Source organism: Galleria mellonella, unplaced genomic scaffold, assembly GCF_026898425.1.
Source record: "Galleria mellonella isolate WM207_F2 unplaced genomic scaffold, CSIRO_AGI_GalMel_v1 utg117, whole genome shotgun sequence".
NCBI classification, from domain to species: Eukaryota; Metazoa; Arthropoda; class Insecta; order Lepidoptera; family Pyralidae; genus Galleria; species Galleria mellonella.
In genome coordinates, this window is record NW_026441980.1 from 9,862,635 (window position 1) to 9,887,007 (window position 24,373).

A 24,373-nucleotide genomic window follows, 5' to 3' on the forward strand; every position below is an offset into this window, starting at 1 on the left:
GTATGAGATTGAGCGCGCCTGAAACGATATTTCTGTTCGGTGGATGCAAACCGAATGACGCACTCACTGCCGTTCGACAAAAACACCCACCCCTCGTGGTAACTAATCGTCATTAAACGTCTGTCAAGTTTTTAAACACTATATACGTACATAAGAAACTTAGAAGAAAAAATATCACATTTGGCAGGTATGTCTTTATACTATTTATTATCTTTTAATGGAAAAAGAAAAAGAGAATTTTTATACTAATTTTTAATAAATACATAATTAAAAAAATTGAAAACTTATTTATTTCATATATATAATATATAGAAATGAGTTTATAAATAAATGAAATAAAACAATTCTGTCTGTTTAATTAAGAATACGTAGATTACACCCCAAAAAATCGGAGAATTGGAAAGCAAATAAATTTAAAAAAATAAATCGATATTATTATATCGATTATGAAACAACCCTGTATACGCGCATAAAAAATATTGAGGGAAAGTACCCAATTCCTTCACCCCTTTTGCTATTTTCAAAATTACTGTCAGATTTATATTAATTATAACAAAAAGCATCTAACAACTTATTATATTTGTATATACGCGTATATTATATTTATGCAAGAGTATTTTTTGTTTGTAATAATTTAAATAATCATTTATATATGCATTTTTGTACATAGTTAAGATACATTACAGGTATTATATTATTGTATATATTTATTTATTTATATGTAAATAGTTATTGATATGTAAACTAAAAATAGATAAACCTTAGTAAAAAAATGAATCTGTTATTTTATTTCTACAAATATAGTACAAAGAAAAGAAAGTAAATTCCAAAAGCTCTTTTCTTTTCAATAAGTTAAGGGTCTTTGATTAGTTCTATGTGCAGACACCGTGACGCTTAACAAAATATGGCAGTCGTTCGGAACAACTTTTCCGACAATTTTGCGTAGTGGGATCAACTTTTTGGATGTTATTTTCTTAGCACACACACATAACTAACAAACCAAATAAAGGGCATTAACATTTTTATGATTACGTTACTTTATATATAGATTTATATTATCGGGCACTAATAATTCAAACGTGTTATTCATATCTTTAAAAATATAAAAAAAACCATAGGCGTTACAGAAAAATATATTAATATTTTTAAGCGAACATTTTTAACATAATAACGTAATTCCATTGTGTCGCCAGTCCGGACCGATTTTCAATTTTTTGACAATAGAAGTGTAGATAGTATATAGATCTTTTTGTGTTGGTTCCATATTAATTATGACGTTTGACACAACTGTTTTTTTTTTTTTTGCAGTACAGAAAAGTACATGTTAAAAAGAAAAATCTACATGTAAACACGCGATTTCGCGTTCTAAATTCAAATATTTATAATGCAAGGTATCCATGATATCTACAAAATACCTCGTCGTCCGTCGGTGAGTTCGCGATTGAAGTAGCTTTTTTGCGAAACAAAATTTACTTGCAGGTACCATTATTTATTCTGTACCATGTAACCCCTTATATTACCACACTGAAAATATAAGACCTTTCTGCATGTTTATCAGAGTAAAAGCGTGTATAATATAAAAGACATTTGAAGACGTCAGTTCTATATTGATATTAATAACTTAAAGCTACTTTATAGACGGTTAGTAAACTCAGCTCACAGCAAACCTATTGTTATATTCGTCACGGTAATTAAGAAAATGCCTCTGATTTATTATTATAATAATACCTAACTAAAGATAAATAATGATAAATTTATTTGCTTTAATATAGGTATGGCAAATACATAGATATACTGATTATTGAATATAATTCAAAGGGCTATCTTTAGAGAACAAGTAGTGTTTCTAAAATTGCGTGTTGTTGAATTTTAGATATAGAAAATAGTTATATATTAAAATTTTTTATTCCATGCAAGTTTTTTTATATATCTACGTACACAAATAAATATGTCTGTTTTCCTTCTGGCTTTTTGCAATATCTATTTTGGGGTCGGTTTGATATGTTTTTTTTTCATTCATATCTATTTGCAGTCATATCACCAATCACTCTGTTTCTGGCCAAGTCATCTTTCAAACAGTTCATCCATTTCTTTTTGGGTCTTTCTCTGCACTCATAACCATTCTTTTTTCTTATTTCCCATACTTTTATTATCACAATCTTCTTCTCGACGCATCATATGCCCATACAAACGAGTACTTCTCAATTTCTCCATTAATGGCGCTACTTTCAAACTTTCTCTTATATGCTTATTTTTAATCTTATTCATTCTTATCACACCATACATCCATCTCAACATATTATTACCCGAATACTTATCAAAAATATTTAACAATATTACAAAGAATGGGAAAGAAAAAATTTAGGGCAAATGTTTATGGAAAATGCTATTAAATGTTTTTTTTTTTTTTTTTCAATTCAGAATTATAAAAGTCTTACTTGAAAGTTGTAGTGAAAATTATTCTAGTTTCGAAGTACTTTAACTTAGCCTAGTATTATTTCGTATATACTAAATTTATTTTACACCAGTTTGTATTATATTCATATTATATTCAATGGGCACATTTTGTTAATTTACAACAAGAAACAACATATTTATTCCGTAACGACTCGTTGTTTACCTAAATTGAAACGTAACATAAATTAACCAATAACGAATTAAAATATAAATTAAACTGAACTATTGTTCATAAGTAAACAATAGTGGCTGTGGTTTATAACAGTTTGAATTGTAAGTTCTGATACATTTTAGCGATTTATCGATATTATGAAAGCGTACGTAAGCGATTTATGTAAACTGTTCCTTAGATACGTGGTAATAGAATCTATCAGTAAATATGTTTTCGTTACAGCACATACGAGAAAGAAGATTTTGTTGTCTCGTTCGACTTTAATATATTTTTCTATTTTAAGCAAGCAATAAATAAGTATGTCTTTCTACTACCTTTAACTATTAAACTGGTTGAACTTCATATTTCAACCTTGATTCAGAACAAAAAATTCTGAATTCAACGATAAAAAATGAAATGATTTCAATGTATATTAAAATATTCATAATTTCCTTTTACTTAGGTCAATTCATTTTTCTAAGAGAATAAAGTAGCATAGTAAAACTTTAAAGTGTTTAATTCATTTACTACTCACACTTCAGAAAAATTTCGTTTTAAAATAAATATGTGTAGCACCTCACAACAAAAAAATTTACTGAATGTGTTAATACCACCACCATGGATATAATAAGCTAATATTCTCGTTTTATAGTCTCAGCATTGGGATGTTAAAAAATTGTTATGATAATGATAATATGAAGTGTAGAGATTGGCTGTCTATTTATTTTTATTGCTCGTGAAGATTAATGGTAGAGCTTAAAACTAAATGTATAATACGTCCTATATTCTGTGTATATCTTATTAATTTGCAGTTTAGAAGTTAGTTGCTTCGCAAATTTAATGGCATTCGAATATTCATGATCAACTGTTTTCCATAGTTTACACTTATAAATATTATCTGAAGAACTTGTCGTGTATTCTTCGGTGTATTATAGCCGCTAAAGAGCGATATATGTTATTACTACTATTACTGCTATATTTCATCATTTAATTTAATATTAATGTCATTAGTAAATGCTAACAAATATCGTTCTAATGGATTAAAAGGCATAATAATACTCTACTCGTAGATACATTATAATATTGCAGATATACTACAAGTATATCTGCAATATACTTGTAGTGAACGTGAACGTGAACGAGAAAAGAACATTAATTAAAATAATAGAGAATAGTAGAGGCAAAATGCTGGGCCACCTTATACGACATGACGATTTTTTTAAGAGCATAGTAGAAGGAAAAATACAGGGCAAAAAGGAAGAGGAGGACCGAGGAATAACTACATGGGACAGATAAAAGAAACGCTAGGTTTCATGTCGTATAGGGAGATCAAGGATATGGCCTGGGATAGAGCTGGCTGGAAGAAGATGCATGAATTAGTTGCACCGACAAGAGGAAGCTCTTAAATGAAAAAAAAAACTTGTACCTTTAAAGAAAAGAGCTTCTATCAAAATATCAAAATCGATATAGCCAAATGAATGAAAATTAAAATAAAAAAGTGGAAACCGGAGTACACTAACAAACATGTAACTTAGATGAAACTGAATCGATATTAGGACGTTCTATTATTATAGGTATTATAGTCATAATCTAAGTAAGAATATCAAGAATGCTATTCTTGTGCTAATGAAGACTAGAGCATGCTGCACTGAAGAAAATAGTCACACACCTACTCCTAACTACCGTGAGTTGCGTTGAAAATCATAATTATTAGAGGAGGATAGAAGATTTAATATTTACGAGGTGTAAAAAGAATCGAATCAAGTCTAAGCTATCTATATCAAATTTTATTTATTTTAATCGATTTGACTTTTGGTGATATTTTGAGAGGGACGCTACTGCCCGTCCCTCCATCACAAGCTCCCTTGGTCGCCTCCTACAATGCACACAGAAAAGGAAGGGGTGGCCTATTTTATGCCGGGACCTACACAGCGCCATCGAATAATTAATTTAATACAACTTGTATTTTTACATTCATGACGCTAAATAAATACTAACATTCCTCAAAATTTAAAAGTTCTGCGTTCGTTCTTAATAATACTTACTTACATTATGTATGTGATACATATATACATATATATGTGTGAGTGTAAAGATAAATTTATTTACACATTCTTATAATAAATCGTAGAGTGGTGAATTTTCTAAAAATTCAATTAATTTATTTTGCAATAAATGCTGCGCCGCTTTTCAACGTTCCGATTACTTTTCCACAATCTCGAAGCGTGTAATTTTTCTCGCGCGCACTTTTTTGTCGTTATATACGAGTATTTATACCCTTGCGTCGCTTCGACCAAAAAATTTTTAAAGGGATTCTATACAACCAGTTAATTGAATTTGAAGACTTTGCACTATAAAATAGCTAGATCTTATATAACACGTATCGATATCGATATTTTAAACAGACATATATTATAAATGCTTGTACAACACTATGAATATTAATTTACTCGTATTTTATTGTTTAGTACTTTTAGGTGGTTGCATAGATTCATTTTTCAATTTCGTCAATGCCGACTTTTTAATGACGTAAGAATATTCGCTTTGAGTCTAAATAATTTACAAGTACGTATACGTTTTTTAAATTGTAATAAAGTTTAGTTTAGCACGTTAATAATAATTAATAAAATATAGTTATAAATTAAATGTAAAATCTGTTTATGCAATAAGTTAAGTTGGTGCTTGTCTTAGCACTTATATAATTAGTTGGTAGATTGTACAGATTAAGGATAGTGCATGCGGAGCTGCAAAATAAATGTTATAAATTACAAAAAAAACCGTGAATATTAATAAACAGTAGGAAGTCATTAAATATAAGTATTACAAATAAAATTATTTCAAAATGCTATTTTAAGTAAGTACAGGCGTGCTGATGTCAATATCCTACGGTATTTAGTAAACTATTTGTGCTAAAGAATAGTAAATGTATTAAGTAAAATGTAGTTAGTTAGGTAGGTCATTCTTTATGTCTTAATGACAGCTATAGACTATATCAGGACACATATCAGGACATTATAAATTTCCTACACATTTATTTCGGCTTAATTTAATTGATAATCTAAATTATTGTAACAGTAATCTTTCAGATTCAGATTTCCGATTGATGAATCATATAAACTTTGTTTGTCCCAAATTCTCTCTTAAAAGGTTAATATATATTTGTGAATGAACAGTAAATAAATTAAATTGTATAGACATAGTTTTCTCAACACGATCTTTTTAAAATTTCTTAATTTGTATAAAGTGATTTATAATTATATAATATCCACCATCGGAGAAATTTAACATTGTAAGTAGTTTCTGTTACTCAACGAATAAATTTAAGTTTATTCTCTGAGTTTGTAAATTACTGTATATATTTATAATTGTTTTTAGGATTACAAGTAAGGATGTATGTTAATATTATATCTATATTTTTGTACTGTTTTTCATTCTTTGTAACTTTTTAGACTGACGGTTTTTTAGCCAACGGTTTAATTAATTAAAAAATAAGACATAATTTGTAAGCGATTTCCAAATAAAGAGTATTTAAATTTGTCTAAATTTTGTTATTGTGCAGTCATGTCAATAACGTAACATATGTATAACATCGAGTCAATTCTCAACCGATTTTCTCAATTCTTTTTACATTATTGTAAAAAGATAAAAGAGATTCTTTTTATAAAAATATGAAGGTAAAATTACCATTTTGAACAAAAAACTGATTCGAATCTCTGAAACAAGACAATGAAAATTATCTCGGAAATATTACGTCGTTTATAGGCATGTTTACAATTGAAGTCACAATTTTTTACATAGAAATATACCTATTATATGAAGAATCCGGGATTTACTTAATTGATATTTACTAAATTAATTTGTCAGAGACTTAAATGATTTAATGTTATTATTATTTAATTTTCATTTCCTGTGTTTTGATCGTTCTTTAATTAAAGGTTTTTAAATATATATATTTATAGGTATCACTTTTTTTTTAATTATTTTGATGACGTAAAGTGTTTTTAAGACGAGCCATAAACTTATTTTCTACATTGAACTAATATGTACATTTATATAATTTCTTTTTTGATTAACTAAATAAATTATAAATCAACATATAGAAGAAACTGTGCTATATTACACACAAAAAAAATGGAATAGATATGGACTTATCTTTATTTAATAAAGTCTTGAAAATAAAAGATAGGTAAAACAAAAGAGTAAAACAATATTTGAATTAAAATACAAACAGCACAAAAATAATTTCGGATTACTTTTTCCTAATTTACAGAATTACAAGACCACTTTTATTTGTGTCATTCCTAATATAGATTTATCATATTTTATTAAATTATAAATTCGAGAAAATAGCAAATATTCTGTATAATATAAAAATATTTAAAAGGTTAAATATCAAACTAGTAACACACTATATTTCCAAAATCCCTATACACCGTCATTAAAACTATACGTATACTATATAATATAACGTATACTAAAATTTACATATATTTAACTAATTTTAACCTTTCATAATTTTAATACAAATCTGATGATAACTTTATTAGTAACCCATGTTGCTGATAAGATATTGTAGTAACTTAGGTATAAGATAGCATTTTAGAGTTCAGGAAACCAGAGACGACTTTTGATGCTGACTGTATATCACAACGACAGGACGAAATCAATTTATCTAACTGGTTAATTGTATATCTACATTCTAATAAATTGGACAAGTTTAATCAATGTGTGAAAGGACAAATATTGAATTTAAAATAGACCTACGGCCCGGCCTGGATTTTTATGGCATTTTTTTAATAAAATATAGCATATGTCACTCGCTTATAATGTAGTTTTATATACAAACAGAATTTTTAAAATCAGTTAACTAGTTTTTGAGCTTTATTATTACAAACAAACGTATAAAAAGTCAAATCTTTCTTCTTTATAATATTATTACAATTTAAGTAAAAGCTACTATATCCTACTACTACTTGATACTAGCTATATCCCGCAACTCTACTCGCGCGAATTAGAATAAAATATCCTATATAATTAATCTTGAATATTATCCAACTTTATACCAAACTTCATTTTAATCCGTTTCGCTGTTTAAGTATGCTATATGAGTTACATATGCTCATATGTAACTTATATATATTATGCTTAAACATGATTATGTCATATGTGATATGAGTTATAATCATTTCAATATCTAAATGTCCATAAATCATTGCAAACTTTCATGTTTATACTCGTAATATACGTAAAATAATTTTAAGATAATGTATTAACGTACAAATATGAATATATGTATTTTATTATAATTTAAGATAGCAATATCTGAGATACATGTATATTAATTTCGATTATTAGAAAAATAATAATAAATACCTACCTAATATACACATACAAAATATATAGAAGAATTAGAAACCTCCTTTAAGAAGCCCTAAAAAAACATCACCATTAACAATTACGATCTTTATTCCAGCTGAATGATATATACGATAATATGATGTTGTACGATGTTAAAACAATATTGTAATATGGATGATGTAGTGATTTATATTTTTAAATTGAAATGTTTAATGAACTATCATACTCACTATCATATTTATTTCATTTTCTTCTATACCACAAAGGGGACAAACAAGTGCACGACCCACCATAAAAGATAGCTTATGTCTTTCTCCATCCCAAATATAACGAGTACCTATGTTGAATTTTATATCAATTGTTTAAAGAGGTGTCAAGAGACCACAATCGTACAAACTCACTTTTACACATTAGTATAGGACCAAAGGTACTATCCTTAATGTATGGCATAAGTATAGGTATAGTATATATTTTAATTACAAAAAATGCTATCCTTATGATAATAGGATTCTTTGTGATTGAAATTACAAATATTATTTATTCATTTATTCGTCATTACACTAATTTTATTACAAAAGATTATGATTAGATTGTTTATCGGACTATCGGTATGTCTAATGTATATATAAAATAACTTTCCTATGTATAAACTGTATGTTTCGTATCAAAATGATAAATATTACCAGTAAATGAAAACAACTGTAGATAATAATGAGATATTTGACATACTCAAGAAATCCGCCTCAGTTCATTTGGATCCACATGTAGATCCAGTGATGGACATATCACCAAAAATGTTATATTTTAAAAGATTTTTATAAACCTTTATTTTATTTATTTTCCTATACTTCTATAGGGAACAAATATGGCAATTAAATTTTCGATCATTTCCTTATTCCCAATTAGTAGACAGTTAGTACAAATCTAGGCTTCTGCAGAAAATGCAATGCATACTGTATTACTTGCTTAATTTTATGGTACATTCAATATGGCGGCCGAAACAAAATGGTGGATGAACATTTCCTTTACAATACTCTCGGCATGTCAATCAAATAAAATTTGACGAGTAGAATACAATAAGCTGTGTTCCGTCATTGTAAATTCAATATAAGAGCTACCACAAAATCGCGGTTACCCATTTTATTCCCAACCCCTCTCCCCCTACTTCTCACCTCGATAAGGGTATCGAATGTATGGGTGTGACGAATAGACTACAATAAGCTATATATAAACTAAAGCATATAATGTTGTATTGTCTTTGTTGAGTTTCGTATTAGCTCTAAATTACGAATTTCAACTAAAACTGATTTCGTAAAGAAAATAAATTCTAACTCACAAAGAAACAATTTACTTTGTAACTTGTTCCAGTGCTTAGATACCTAACTAATCTTTGAACTTTGTTTTGTTTATAACTAACCTCTCGGTACAAAGAAAAGGAAAGGAAATCCTATTTTATGGCGTAACTTTAGTGAATAAAATCTATTATTTTTGAATTTTTATGATTTATTTGGTCGGAAAGATGTAAATTTTATAATAATTGAAACTTTAAAAAATTATATCATTTTTAACTCTCACAGTAAGTATTAATAAATGGAATAAAGATTCTGTCTTGCATAACACCTAATCGTTAGTTAAAATATAGAAGTACGAAATCAATTCAGTGTTGCTTTGTTTTCCGAATCATTAGAGAGCTCTATCATCATGAATCTTGTTCAAATATTAGTTCTCATTTATTTAACAAAAACAACAGGTACGTGTTATTAAACTTTTAGAAAACCTCTTTCTCGTGAAATTATAGAGCGTATATCGCGTCTAAAACATAACAATAAATTCATTATAATGCCTAATATTTGTGTATAAATTAATAAATATTCATTGGATATTCAAGTAATCATATGTTTCTTAAAGCAATTTATTTAATATTTTTAATATCTTCTTATCCTGGCTTGTGGGTATTACCATGACTTGGAACCTTTACTGTTATGTTTGTTAATAATTTAAGATTTTCAAGAAAAACTACGTCTTTAATCACGATTAATTTAACATTTTCATTATTATTACATAGAACTAACAAAAGAGACCCTTTCAGCTTCATATTTTATGTGTCTCAAATTTCACTGTTAAGTATACAAAATGAACCTACATCATGAGGGAAAAATTAACAACCTCTATCCAGACTTGTTTCTGAACTTTTCATCGTGTCAGTCAACGATCAACTAACTTTTGCGTGTATTAACTGTGGTATTACTAAACACAGGCATATTATTCTACACAGGTATATTATACATATTGCTAGTGACAGCTGACTAGTAAAGGATAACGGTTACCTTTCGCTTCCGTAGTCGAAGTCCGGATAATGAGATTAGACTCAAGACCCGCCCTTGTACCCCACAAGAAGAGTAGCAGAGGGCCATTGTGACCACTAAAAAAAAAAGACTTAAATATTAACAAATATAGCGCACAACACGAAAGTAAAACTAATATATTGAAAAAATACAATAATTATCAAGAGTCATACAATATATTATATATACGGCACGAAAAGCTTCTAATACTAACTAGCATTCTTTGACCTTTTTTGCCTATAGTTCAGTCTTGATTTTTATTTCCGACGTTTCGTATATGAATTTAAATATGGGTAAGTAACGCGAAAATCTAATTTTGTTTTATTTTTATAATATCATTTAAACAAACGGTGATACAAAACAGCAATGGAATAAATGCTGCAAGACTGACATAGTTGTTTGTTGAGTTACAATGACTTTGTAAAAAAGTCCATCTCTGTACCCCGTTCAAGTGGTGGACTTTTATATGCGGCCCAGATTCAAGGGTTTAAAAAAATCTGTTTTAGACAAATTATTTTAAAATGCAATGAATTTAAAAACATTGAAAAGAGAAATTGTGGCTGAAATAATTCTATGTATTTTGAGGTGTGTTTCAATGTCCAAGCTAAAAAACTGACCAAGTTATGATTTATTCATACATATAATCATAGATCTATGTTTTCAATGCAGCCCTGTTTATTTTTCATTCTAGATACTGATGTAGCCTTTAAAATTTATAATTTTATATATTAAAAGTTACACTAATTTGATAAATGTCAATCCAAAGAACGATGAACAAAAATCTCATACAAAATTTTATTTAAAATTCAAATTATACATGCTGTGAGCCGAGAGTGATCAGGAGACGTTAAATAGTTTCTCAAAAAATTCAAATATGGCAAATTGATATGGCAATAACTTGAAAGCATAAAACAGATTTTAATGAGCAATAGCTCGTTATAAAGCGATTAATATCTTACATGATACATATTCAACGTTACAGTCAAAGGTCGTTAAAATAAAATAAAGGATATTTTTGTGAAAAAATTTTACTGCAATATTCATCATGTCGCCCTATAATAGGATTCAAAACATAAAAAGTCATTGTAAAGGTATTAACAATTTATACATTAGATAAAGAAATTCAACATTTTTATAATACGCTCAAAAAGTTTAGGTTTTACTTAATTGCAAATTTAGAGACTAAGATCAAAATACAATAGTGTAAAAAAAATTACCAACATGCTCCATTTCAAACAGCGTCCGTATTAGTTTTTTTTTTTCAGAATGCATAATTATACTCATATCACACATATTTTTGAAAATGGCGGACATTGTGAAAATCAATGATAAGCATTATTTATTTAACTTATAATTTGTTTTGACTCGTGTTTTTTTTTAGATTATATCAATATCTTATCTTTAGCAAAAGATGAATGATAGAAGATTAAAGTCCCTATTTTCTTTTAATATATTTAATTATTTTCAATACATCGATTTTATACAAGCAAATTTGTTAAAAATAGACAAGTATTTCCTAATTTTCTGAAAATTATATATAAATTTATTTTTATAACACAAAATAAAACTATACGTTTATACATGGCACATCTTTTCGATAACATTTGTCTAATTTAACTTTATGTGCTTAATAAAAAAATACAAGCATTTAATAAAGGAAATTTTTGGAATCAGTAAATTTTTATATATTTTTTAATTGCTTATTTAAATTTATTATTTAAATTAGTTAAATATTAAATTATTAAAATTTTAAAATGTATTTTTTTAAAACGCTTATATTTTTAATTTAGGAACAATACCTGAATTAATTATTATATAATGCGCATAAAAAAATAAAGTTGTTATATGTATTGTTTTTATAAAATAAAAAAATACATAAATAATTTTTTTTATTTTTTTTTCAACATGCAATAACTATTTTAAAAATTTGGAATAAAGTCAATATAAAGATTAATGTTTTTGCTTCATAGAAGTGTTCTTTTTTAATATTTAAAAAAATATAAAGTTATATGTAATTTTTAATATAACATTGACTGGAGAAAATTCATACAGATGTGATTCGCTTTTTGATCAATTTTTTACCGGGCTGTTAAAAGAATTAATAAAATGTGCGTAATTATTTTAGCTTCAATGTCTTCTTTATATATTTATTTATTTAAGGAACACCAACAGCATATTGCATTATAACATATAGATATAAGAAACATTAAATATATTACAATATTAATGCATATGCCTTTTTATTTTTCAATTTGTTTAGTAGTTTTTGAATAAATTGCGAAAAATTTACTTTTTTCCTAATACCTCTTTGACTCAACTTTCTGAAGTAGACTTTTTTATATGGCTTCATAATTTAATGAATGAATAATGACTATACCAAGTTTAAAATTCCCAGCAATTTTTTTTTACGTTTGTATTATTTTTTCTGTATTATTATTTAATCAATAAATCATATAAAATAGGGTTCGTTAAGACTTATTTTTAGGGCAAATCCTTCACAGAAACATTGCGACCGTATACGGTTCTGAGAATAGATTCACTTCAAAAAGCATTGTTTTGATGTAACACTTTTATCTTCTACTGTTAAGGCTGCCATGGCTACATAGATAACAAAATATACTGATAAAATAGATTAAGAAATGCCTATTATGTATATAGAAAATCAAATTGTTAAATGGTCGGTATCAAAATTTATTAATCGATTTAAACAATGATGTCACATATTAGCCACGAATTTCTATTACTCTGGAATCTTCAATAAGAATAGATAGTAAATTACGTACGTAACACGATTTATGTTGTTCATCGGTGTTCTAACTACCAAAAAGTTATCATATCAACAAAGATATACACTATCATTTTTATATTATTATTTTTTATGAGTACCTTTAAGTATATAAAATCACTGCTATAGTCTTTATATTATCTAATCTTTTATTGTTTAGTATTACAGATAGTGTCTGGAGAATGCAATACTAATGCGTGCGAAGTATTGGAAATGCTAACCAGAGGTTCCAGTAATGATCAAAATCCATCTTTAGGATCTTGCACTGCAGATATCCACTGGCGACAGTTGGATCGTAGACTAAGAGCTATAGAACAACCAGGTAATATTTTTCACAAGATGAAAATGGAATAGTAACGCTGCTATTCCATCAGTACATGTTAATAGGGCACCAATGATAAGCGATAGGTAAGGATGAACTCAGATAATTTAGCCCATCGTGATAAATTTACCAGAAATTACCACGATGTAACTATAACAACCAGGTTTTTCAAATTTTTAGTGTTTTTTTCCTGTAATTAACCTTGACTCTGTAGGTCACGGTCTTTGTACGATTTTAAAATAACGTTTTAATCGTAATTGCTTCTCTCTTGATCTTGCAAATCAGTTTAGTAAGAGGTCAATAAACCCAGAGTTTTTTAAATTCATCTCAATCTGGTTTATATTTCAGTGTTTATATCATGTCAATTTTATCTGACTGCATTCGTTTAATGTATAGCATGGACGATCAGTTTCGGCCAAGCTCGTTGGCGTCAGTGCTCCAAAGGTATATGTCAGTGTGATGCTACTCGCCGATCATTGAACTGCTGGAGAGTTGGTCTATCCAACCTCCCTACTGACTTAATAGTACCAGCTGATCTTGTAACCATGTTAGTATTTCTTTTTAACTTTTATAATTTCATTTAAGTGTCTAAAATCGTTTAAGAACAAAAAAATACAAACAGATGATCTCGAGGGTATAAAGTACCAGGAGATTTTATATAAAATTCTATATATAAAAGCCATTAAGCAACCTATGACAGTGAAGTTACAAGAACTAAGGTTCTTAACATTAGCAATGCAGACTTTATCATAGACATTATAGTCTGACGTATATTGTGCTATACATATCAGTAAGCGATATTTAATCACTTTCCATTAGGTGAGCCTTGTTTGCCATAATCAGCAGTGTAAAAAAACATTTTCATAGAACAGTAAAATTTACTTAGATCATTAAGAAACCATAATAATTATTTTGCGGTTTATTAATTTATTCATATTATTCGTGTGACGGCCACCACGGAGAATGGGCCACCCCTTCCTTTTCCGGGCAAATTAAGGGAATTTAATGGTCGAAAGATAGGCAACAGCATCCCTCTTAAAACGCCACCAAAAGCCAAATGTTGTTTACCATACTTCGCCTGCCAAGCGTGGCAATTACTGGCAACCCCTTATTGGGAAGGTCTTTGTTCAATAGTGGATAGTTAATAATAATATGATGATAATAATAATGGTTATATTACATTATATGAACATAATTATAATATTAAGCTTAGTTTTTAAAGTTTTAGCTACTGAATTCCACAATTTCATCTTGACTTTTGCATCTTAGCTTTGAGTTTTTGATGGAACTCTCGTAAATCAAACATTCTGAAGTATAAAAAACCTGAATATAATATATATTTATAGGAACATATCTAAATCAATTCATTAATATCAGCTTATTCAGCTATTAATAATGCATTTCTAATGCAATAAAAATTTTAAAATACCTTGTACCTACTTATAGCTTAATTTTTAGATCCGTTTCCGTTTTCGGTTATATCATCTACTACTATAAGTTATCCATATTATCGTTTTAATACAAAAATAACCTTCTTAGATTTAAATTTCAATTTAATCGATATAAACGCTTGAGTATTAAATACATTGTTAACTAGATAAGATTTGAAGTCAATCATTAACATAGATATGAGCTAACATCAGCTTATTTATAATACCAATGGATGTTATATATATATATATATATATATATATATATATATATATATATATATATATATATATATATATATATATTATCATTTCTAACTTAGAGTAGTAAAGGCACTTGTAATTATTTCCATTAAATAGACTTAAATAGATTTAATATAATCATTTGTCAAAAAACCAGACAGTTATTGTTCTCGAAACAATGCCTCTCGAAACAAACTTTATTACTTAATAAACAATGTTAAATCTAATCTAAATTTGCGGTGCATTATTGTATTAATGTGTTTATTTATATACATGACAAGAATCACTTTCTAGCTAGTATCTGCAGGAGATTTAAAACGCTATATATTGCAATACTTTACAGTACTAAATAAGATACAATGATGACGCCGCTATGATAAATATTTGATGTTGTCAAATAAAATCAATCTTGTTGAACGTTTCAGGTTTTTTACTTTTGTACTTTGAGTGTGAACTAGATAATATATGTATTCTTATTCAGTTTAATTTACATTGATTATTTGCATCAGCCGTTAACTTTCCAAGGATGTACATAGGCTTCCCTCTTGGCGGAGTTTCCTTGTAATCGCCACGTTAGGTAGGCGGATTGGAAACCGCAATTAGGATTTTGTTGATGTTTTAAAAGAGACGCTGCTGCTCATCCCTCGACTATCAAGTTTCCTTAATCTCCTTTTGCGACACCCACGGAAAAGAAAGTGGTGGCCCATTGTATGCCGGAACCAAATTGCAAGTCAATTACGTTCAATCAGATAAAATTTACAAATAAATAGAACATTTTAACACGTTTAGCACCGTAAATAATTAAATGTCCATTGTCTTTCTTATAGAATAGTCTGTTATGATATTACGTATGTATACAGCTAACCTTAGTAGCTAACAATAAATACATGCACGAATATTATGCACATTCTTTTTTTTTTCTTGTGTCATAATTTATAATAATAGTAGAGCAGAACTTTCTATGTATTAAGCATATATTATAGTTCTTTATTATAAACTTTTATCTTAAAAATTATCTAATATACGAGTATTATATCGCATTTTAGGTAAATAGGTATTTAAATTTATGAACATACTTATTACAATATGAAAGCAGCATTGTAATAATAAGTCAGAGTTGGAAGATGCATTATTACCTCTTAGCTTTTGAATTTTACGAACTAAAGAGGATCAGACAAAATTGTTTTGAAAATGTTTTCACTTCACTCGTCTCGAGTATTCACAGTTCGTATCAAGGCTACTAAGCACATCGAGTGTAAAGTAACATCAAACAACGACTTATTATCTCGATGCTCATATTTTATACACAGTATGTATTTATGTTTAATAATATACTTAGCGGGTCTTAATTCTCATTCTATTACAATTATAAAGATTTTAAAAGTAAATTATGATTTAAAAATCTAATGAGAAAAAAATTATAAACTACTTTTCAAATTATTGCAATATCTTAGAATATTCATTGGCTAAATTTAAAAGCCATGCATATAAACAACTATAAATGATATGAATACCTCGCTTACATAGGAAACAAATTTATATTAACGCAGTTATTTAACTAGCTAACAAAGTTATTTAACAAGTTGATCTATAGTAGAGTTTTATCATTTTATACTCTTTACTCATATTGTGATAATTTGCAGAGATCTGGGCACGAACAAATTGCGGACTCTGCATAAGACAACATTCAAAGGAATGCGCTTACTTGCCGAGTTGGATATGTTTGACAATCACGTGGAATATCTGCCAGCTGGAATATTTGATTCACTTGTAAATTTAAGAATATTGTATGTAGCAGAACTTCAGCTAGAATTTACTCATTTATATTTCAAATTTAATATTTTATGATTTTTCAATGCAGGGAAGAATTAATGTTATGTTCAATATTTCATATATATAATATAATTACAAAAATATCAGAATTATAATAGTAATTTTTTTAAAGTTACTATATCCCGCTGAGATGCTAGAAGAGATGTATAACAATCTTCTATCAATAAAAATTTAACATCTTATTAAAATTTTTATTAGCTTACTTTTTAAAACTTGCAAAAAAAACATCTTAACTTTTGATTCCCTACCATCAAGAGTAGGTAGTAACTTTCAAAATATCATTAAGAATTCTGGTGGATATTGGATTTCGATTAGAAATTTAATTTAAAGCCAATGACGCAGTTGGTATCGCTAGTGATAACTAGTAATAGAATATTGTGTTTTTCACCGTACTACACCAAGTTTTTTATACTTTCAGACGTCTTCAAAGAAATTACCTGGAGGAAATTGATGGTATAGCATTTCGATATACAAAGAAACTTTTTCATGTAGATCTCTCCAATAATTATTTATATACACTGCCGGAACGTTTGTTTGCTAATTGTTCTGTATTAGAAACAATAGATATTTCAAACAACCATTTAATTTATATACCGTCAGATAGCTTTATAGGGCTTCACTCTCTATATATATTAGATTTATCTAAGAATAAAATTCAACAGATAGAAAATGGGACATTCTTACTTGCCAAGCTCCAGATACTAAAACTATCAGACAATAGGATAAGTAATATATCAGAAAACGCTTTTAAAGGACTTGTTTCTATAGAAACTTTGTTACTTGATAGGAACAAATTAAGGAATATACCAAGTCGCCTTTTTTATAATCTCAATTGTTTAACATTTCTCGATTTATCGAAGAATCATTTAATAAGTGTGAGTAAATATATGCTTATATTTTCTTCTATGCATGATAACAGAGATTTATGGTATTATTTTCATAAAATTACAACAATCATAATTAATATTAAGCTGAATTAAGTCACAAAAATACAAGTTTAAATATACTGTTATTATATTTGCAGGTAACGGGCGTCGAATTTGAAAATCTGAATATGCTCCGTTATTTGGATTTGAGAGAAAATGATTTATCTGAATTGCCCGATTATGTGTTTTCTAACTGCTCGAGATTAGAAACAATTGATTTAACTAAAAATAAATTACGATTTTTAAATTACACATCATTTTATGGATTAGAAAATCTTGCATCATTATATCTATCGGAAAATAAGCTCCATGGAGTACATTTTAAGACTTTTTTTACACAAAAAAATCTCACAACTTTGCAAGTATTGCTTATTTTATAATACATTTAATAATAAACTTTTACCAGTCAATAATTACTAGATTTACTATACACTGTGTTATAAAAGACTGGCATTGACGCTATCATTTAAATTATCATACTCGACATTTACCTTACGTAATTCCTGTCTTTTATAAACCGTAAACCATTCAATACAAAAGTCTAAAAGTTAATACTATTAGATATAATAAAAATTAAATAAAAAAATATAGAATTGATTAATAAAACTTTTTTTTTTCATATTTTTATAGGCACTTGGATAATAACATGTTTCCATCACTACCTTCCCGTACTCTGGATTACATGCCTAAACTAGCAATTGTAAAACTATCTGGCAATCCGTGGCATTGTGACTGTCACGCTCTATATATTTCAGCGTGAGTATATACTATATAGCTGCCATACTATTATACCAGGGTATAGAGGATTTATTTATATTATAGAAAGATTGTTTATTTTCACAAAAATCTAACTCATGCTAAGTCGTACCAATTTCGTGTTTGAAAATTTACTCCAAATGTATTATAACTTTTTTAATATCAGAAACTGAACCTATCCGTGCAATCAATTCAAAAAACAATGAAAAACTTTACTGCGCCCTTCACAGTGCCAGTATAGTTGAATTTTCCAATATTACTAAAACCTTCAGTTGCCAAATTGTTAGCATTAAATTTATTCAATCATCCTGATAGTTAAAATATTTTTCAAATTAAGATATACTATATATTGTAGTTGTAGTTAAAATTACACTATATACTCTCTTAATAAATTATATGTAGATAATAAAACAAAATAAAATTTCCAGCTGGGTACGATTAAACGAAATGAAATTATGGGACTACTCTCCAACATGTGTATCGCCCTGGTACTTAGAGGGCCACTTTTTGAAAAATCTCAAATTTCCGGAGCTATGTACCGGCCAGTGGGCGAGCATGGTAAATTTGTCTCCAAGACTCCCCATACAACAACTATTAGCGCTTAATGTTTCTGTCAACAGAAAACCTCAAGATAGTATGGAACAGAACCATGACGTCATTACTGTAGACACCTGGCATTAACAGAATATGCACAGTATACATAGTAGACACTGTCTACACAATTATATTACGAGTATACTAAATAAATATCCATGATGTAAATGAAACAGTTTATTTTTATTTGATGTTATTACCCATTGTATTATTATATCGATAGTCTGCACTAGCTGTTGCTAGCGGTTTTACACGCGTGGTGTTGTTTTCTCTTTAATTTAAAATTTTAACCGACTTCAAAAACGGAAAAGGTTCTCTATTTAGTTGTATTTATTCAATATCTATTAGTAGTCTGTGTTGATAGGACAAATAATAAAATTTAATTTATAAGCATATGTTCAAATTTCATTATTTTTTTTCGGTTCAAGGAAGTTTTTATGGATAATAATGAAATGATAAACCCCGCCTATGCTATCGGTATACGCTGGCGGGGTACCAGTGATATGATAAAACCATGATGGTTTCCAGGGAAAAGGGTTGCCCTGATAGGCTATAGCTAACAATGGGGCTGTGAAACCCCATTACTAACAACCCCTTTCCCCCCACGTTTTAGATATTAGGTTGTGGCATTATTTATCTTTCATCTATCATTGATTATTAGAATTATGATGTTCATTAATAACTTCAAGTAATAACTGTTTTAATTGTTTTTTTTTAAAGTATGTCCTTAATTTGTATTTTGTTTTTTATATAAAGCAATATTTTGTCAATTGTGGAACGATTTTGATGATTTTTAATGAAAATAATAGGTTTGTGTTGGTCCCGCATTATTTTAATCGGCATATTGTTATTACGAGTGTTTTATAAATAATTATAAATATCATAAAAAAAATATTGTAATTAAATTTTGATCTAGAAATTACGTTTTTGATGAAAGCCGCTTCTGATAACAGCTAAATTGTCCACTATCAAATCTTAAACTTTATTTTTATTAATAATCGTTATCAAATATGATAAGTATTGTAATTAGCTATTTAATAAAGATTGTTAGGCCATTGTTGAAACTATATTGCAATATCAATCACATTTCAAATAAATATCATTGCTATTAACAGAATACATCTTTGTTTCAGATACAGTAGAAAGTCATTAGACATTTTTTTACTTACTATTTTTATAAATATAAATGATGATAAATTTACTTACACATGATATTTTTCCTAACGGTTTCAGATATCTTTACGGACACAAACTTTTGATGATTAATAATACTACAAATTAACTCCTTTTTTATTTCTTTTTAGGTAGATAGATATCAGAAAGCACTACTCGAATCAGTATAGAAATGAACTTTTTGTTAGGATAATGATACAATCGTTTATAATTTATTAGCTTTTATCCGTGGCTTTGCTCTTGACTTTCATCCATCATTTTACACCTTTATAGGTGAATTCTTCAAAAGCCAATAAACATATTAATTTTTGTTTTGAACTAAAAGCTTAAATCTAATATTTCACACATTAATATTTAGACATTTGTAAACTAACGAAATTCTATACAAACTTTCGATCCCCGTTTTACCCCTATAGAGGTTGAGTTATCAAAATTTCTTTTTTATTGTTCACTTACCCTATATAAAGAACCTACCTGCAAAATTTCAAAAATTCTAGATTCAGTGATTTTAGCTATGCGTTGATGTATGGGTCAATCAGTCAGTCAGAATCGAAAAATATTAATATAGTACGGGACTAATTACCGCAGAGTAAACCTTCTGTTCAATGAGACAGCGATATACATACGTATCAAGTACAGTCGAACAGAGAACCTCCTTTTTTAAATCCTCCTTTGTTAAAAATATAAAATTCAACAACAATATAAAAAAGTAAATCTGACCATCTTTAACTATCGAACTATTCACAAATACTTTCTCTGCTTATCCGTGACAACTTCATAGTTATCATGTTATGAAGGTAATATGTAAATACCATTTTTTATCTATCTATTAATATTTCTAATTATAAGCTAGCATTTACTTGTTTGCTAGCTATAATAAATCAGTAAGAATAGGATTGAAAGACATTAACAAGTTTTTACTTAAATTGCCAGTGTTCTGTCGCCCAAAAGTTAAAAACGCTAAGAAATAAGTTTTTATTCGTGACAATTTCTTAAACAATCGTACAATAAGTCCCTAAGTAAGTTAGTTTCCAATTTAGATTTCTAATAAAATGAAAGGATATCTTTAAGAATTTAATATTAAGTATATTTACTTTGCCTTTTTTAATAATGTAACTAAATATTTAACTCTTTATCGTAATATTGATAATGGGTATCATGTTATTTCCTTGCATAGATATTAATCTATAGATATTCTAATCATCATTATATTGATGATATACATCAAATAGACAATTAGATTGTTGCGCATTTTGCGAATGAACAGACGTTTTTATCTTATTGTATCCTAATTCAATTGTTATACTGTGCATGTGTTTTTATTAAATTCGTAGATTTTAAAGTCATTTATAAAGCAAAGTGTATGCGTACAGTAAGAAACTTGGACACTGTTAGTGAATAATTTGAGTACTTGTTTTCATTTGATTTACGCAATGCTTTTGTGGATGTTTGTATTTCAAGCCTCTCCTAATTTAGTTTAGGTCAAGATGGCCTACGTGAAGAGTATACACTTTTTTGCAATATCAATATTATTGATAATATGTAAAGGAATAAAAGCCCAACAAGGTAGATGTAAACTATTTTTTAGTTGAATCTAGAAGACTTAAGGCATATACAACAACTACAATAATAAAACTGTTGTAAAATTACAGATTGCTTATTATTACAAGGCATTGATGTATGGTACGAGCCCATAGTTGTAAACATCAAAGATATCGATAGAGGGGAAGTTTATCAAAATGTCGCCACCTCTGCTGTTACAGGTTACTGTTTGTCATAATATCTAATATTTATGTCATATTCAGAATATATAATAAATGTTTATTGATAGTTGTACATTATAACTGGATATTCATGCATTCTTAATGAAGATACGCTCAGCCTACTCATATATTGGATTGATGGATACACAATTAATGATATTTTAAAAATGGCATTGGCATTAAAAATTTTACAGAAGAATAAAATTACCATTTAATTACAATTACTTAATAATACTAGTTACAATAGGTATAATTTTATTAAATTTTGAATACCTAAAAATGACAATATGCGACGATTTCGTTCAAATTAAAAGAATTATTATTATTTCAACACTTATTTTCAGATTATCAGATTGGTATTTTTTTTTCTAATAATTAAACGTAAACCTAAGTCAATAACATATTGGCTTAGGTTTACGTTTCTGAAGCAAATAAAAATATATTAGCCTCAATTTGCATTTTTTAAGCGATTTCCTAAGTAAGGTGATTCTTAATTTATCGTATTTTTTTTTTGAGACTTACAATTAGGTTACATTTTAATTTTAAGACAAATTATTGATAGCTTGCTATAATTTTTTTTTTGCGGAGCAAAAATTATTGTGAACAAATAATAAAGTAATATATAAAACTGTAATATTTACAAGTCTAATCCTAAGAAACATGTCGTTGTACTCGTAGCATATCTATGAAACAAAATTATTGTGAAAGAATTTGTTATTTACTTATTTTCTATTGGTTAATTTTGCAATATTGGATACAATAATAAAAATAGAAACAGTTGAAAGTAATGAAATAAAATCAACCATAAATTCAAATAAAAGATGTACATTTTCATTAAGTTTGCCTTTAAATTATGAACATTTGCTTCAAATCAGTACTCCAAATCGATTTCCTTAAAGAATCATTACTCATGTTCAAGAGCACTGACGGAATTCAATCGATCTGATAATAAATTTATGTTCGATAATAATTATCTTAAATGAAATATTGTAATGTAACTCATAAATAATAATTAAACTGCTACGAAACTGTTTCTATAGTTAATAACTTCAATATCAAACAAATTACCATTTTTTTTTATTTTAACTGTTTGTATGTCTTGTTTTACATGCATCACGGAAAAGTGTTCAACAAATTTTGACATTACATTTTGTGAGTAAATATTATTATACTGAGTTACAATACAATATAATAACTACGGGAAAATACCACGGAAAAATGTAAAAAAAAAATCGATCGAAAATTACGCAGAATTTTTCAAATTAAATTTATCAAACATTGCTTAATTTACTACAAAAGTCCACACAAACGAAGTCACGACCCTATAAATAACTTATACATATACATTTTATTATGGTACTCCATTATTTATTTATTGAGTCAAAATGTAACAACTCTATGGTATATAAATATATAATAATATCTAAAAGGTAACTTAAAACAATTTAAACCAAGAGGATTTGCTGTGTAATATTAAAATAAGAATACTATATAATGATATACTATAATTATATGCCATAATATACTCGTAGCAGTCTTTTTATAAAATTAAAACTTATAAAGGTTTTATCAAAGCATTATATTAAATTAACTGGCTTAAGCCCTGCTTAAGAATCTTTGGAATGAATCTTTTGTTGCGGACCATAGCACCATTGTGAACAGATATCTGTCCAATACACAACCTAAAAGCATAGTAATTGATTTTTAGCTGCAGAGCTCGACAAATAAAGTGTATCTGATTTAAATAATGCCAATCTCAAATTGTTGGAAACTGCCAAGACACAGGCATATTTCTTTACATCAAAGAGGATATGAAATTTCACGTCTACTTTTCGAAATATACCTATTTTGGTTTCTGACTCCGTGGTATAAATTTATAATCCAATCTGAATTTTAAACAGTGTCAGCTTTACTTTTATGTGGGCTATTCCCTATAATACCTGTTCGTGAAGAGAATTTCGCTTTATAATTTCTTATTACTAGCATCTGTATTAATTCTTTCAAGTCTAGTGAATAGACATTAGGTATTTGAATTTAATTTGAACAATGTGTAAGATTATAGCCAAACTAGATTATTCGTATATAAATAGAGCATCGAGTATCAAAAACAGATTAAGTTAGCAAAATTATCGTTTGTTTATATATGTACATTTAAATATATAGGTTACAGTATATATTTACATATTTATTTTTTGCTGACTTTATATTTTGACACATTTTTTTTAATCAAAACATAC

At 27.6% G+C, this 24,373-nt stretch overlaps 3 protein-coding genes across 8 annotated transcripts in view; 2 read left to right on the forward strand and 1 right to left on the reverse strand.

Moving 5' to 3' along the window:
* The window catches only part of LOC113511743 (RYamide receptor-like), a 64,670-nt gene extending 56,225 nt beyond the window's left edge, over positions 1-8,445 (reverse strand). The window contains exon 1 of one of the 2 annotated variants that reach the window (XM_052897003.1): positions 8,197-8,445. The gene's annotated coding sequence lies outside the window, so the exon portion shown is untranslated. The remainder of the gene's footprint in view (positions 1-8,196) is intronic. The other variant, XM_026895454.3, reaches the window with a different exon arrangement.
* Positions 53-19,524, forward strand: LOC113511849 (carboxypeptidase N subunit 2-like). Of its 3 annotated transcripts, XM_052896954.1 has the most exons (9): positions 9,618-9,716; positions 10,242-10,604; positions 13,257-13,418; positions 13,815-13,965; positions 16,735-16,878; positions 17,343-17,799; positions 17,949-18,208; positions 18,481-18,606; positions 19,035-19,524. In XM_052896954.1, exons 2-9 carry the CDS (start codon positions 10,589-10,591, stop codon positions 19,285-19,287), a joined length of 1,569 nt encoding a protein of 522 aa, XP_052752914.1. In that variant the 5' UTR covers positions 9,618-9,716; positions 10,242-10,588; the 3' UTR covers positions 19,288-19,524. The 3 variants fall into 3 exon arrangements, with proteins under 3 accessions (XP_031769336.1, XP_052752914.1, XP_031769335.1); XM_031913476.2 differs by lacking the exons at positions 9,618-9,716; positions 10,242-10,604 and adding an exon at positions 53-187 and having other exon boundaries at positions 19,035-19,523; XM_031913475.2 differs by lacking the exon at positions 10,242-10,604 and having other exon boundaries at positions 19,035-19,522.
* A 2,097-nt stretch (positions 19,525-21,621) lies between these two features.
* The window catches only part of LOC113511850 (uncharacterized), a 38,975-nt gene continuing 36,223 nt past the window's right edge, over positions 21,622-24,373 (forward strand). For all 3 annotated transcript variants that reach the window (XM_052896925.1, XM_052896940.1, XM_052896930.1), the window contains exons 1-2: positions 21,622-21,939; positions 22,026-22,136. In XM_052896925.1, coding sequence (XP_052752885.1) covers positions 21,861-21,939; positions 22,026-22,136 — 190 coding nt within the window. In that variant the 5' untranslated portion in view covers positions 21,622-21,860. The remainder of the gene's footprint in view (positions 21,940-22,025; positions 22,137-24,373) is intronic.

Coding starts and splice junctions, on each gene's coding strand:
- LOC113511849 (XM_031913475.2), top strand. CDS start 9,668: ATGAATCTTGTTCAAATATTAGTTCTCATTTATTTAACAAAAACAACA. Junction 13,966..16,734: donor CCAGCTGATCTTGTAACCAT/GTTAGTATTTCT, acceptor GATAATTTGCAG/AGATCTGGGCACGAACAAAT. Junction 16,879..17,342: donor CTTGTAAATTTAAGAATATT/GTATGTAGCAGA, acceptor TTATACTTTCAG/ACGTCTTCAAAGAAATTACC.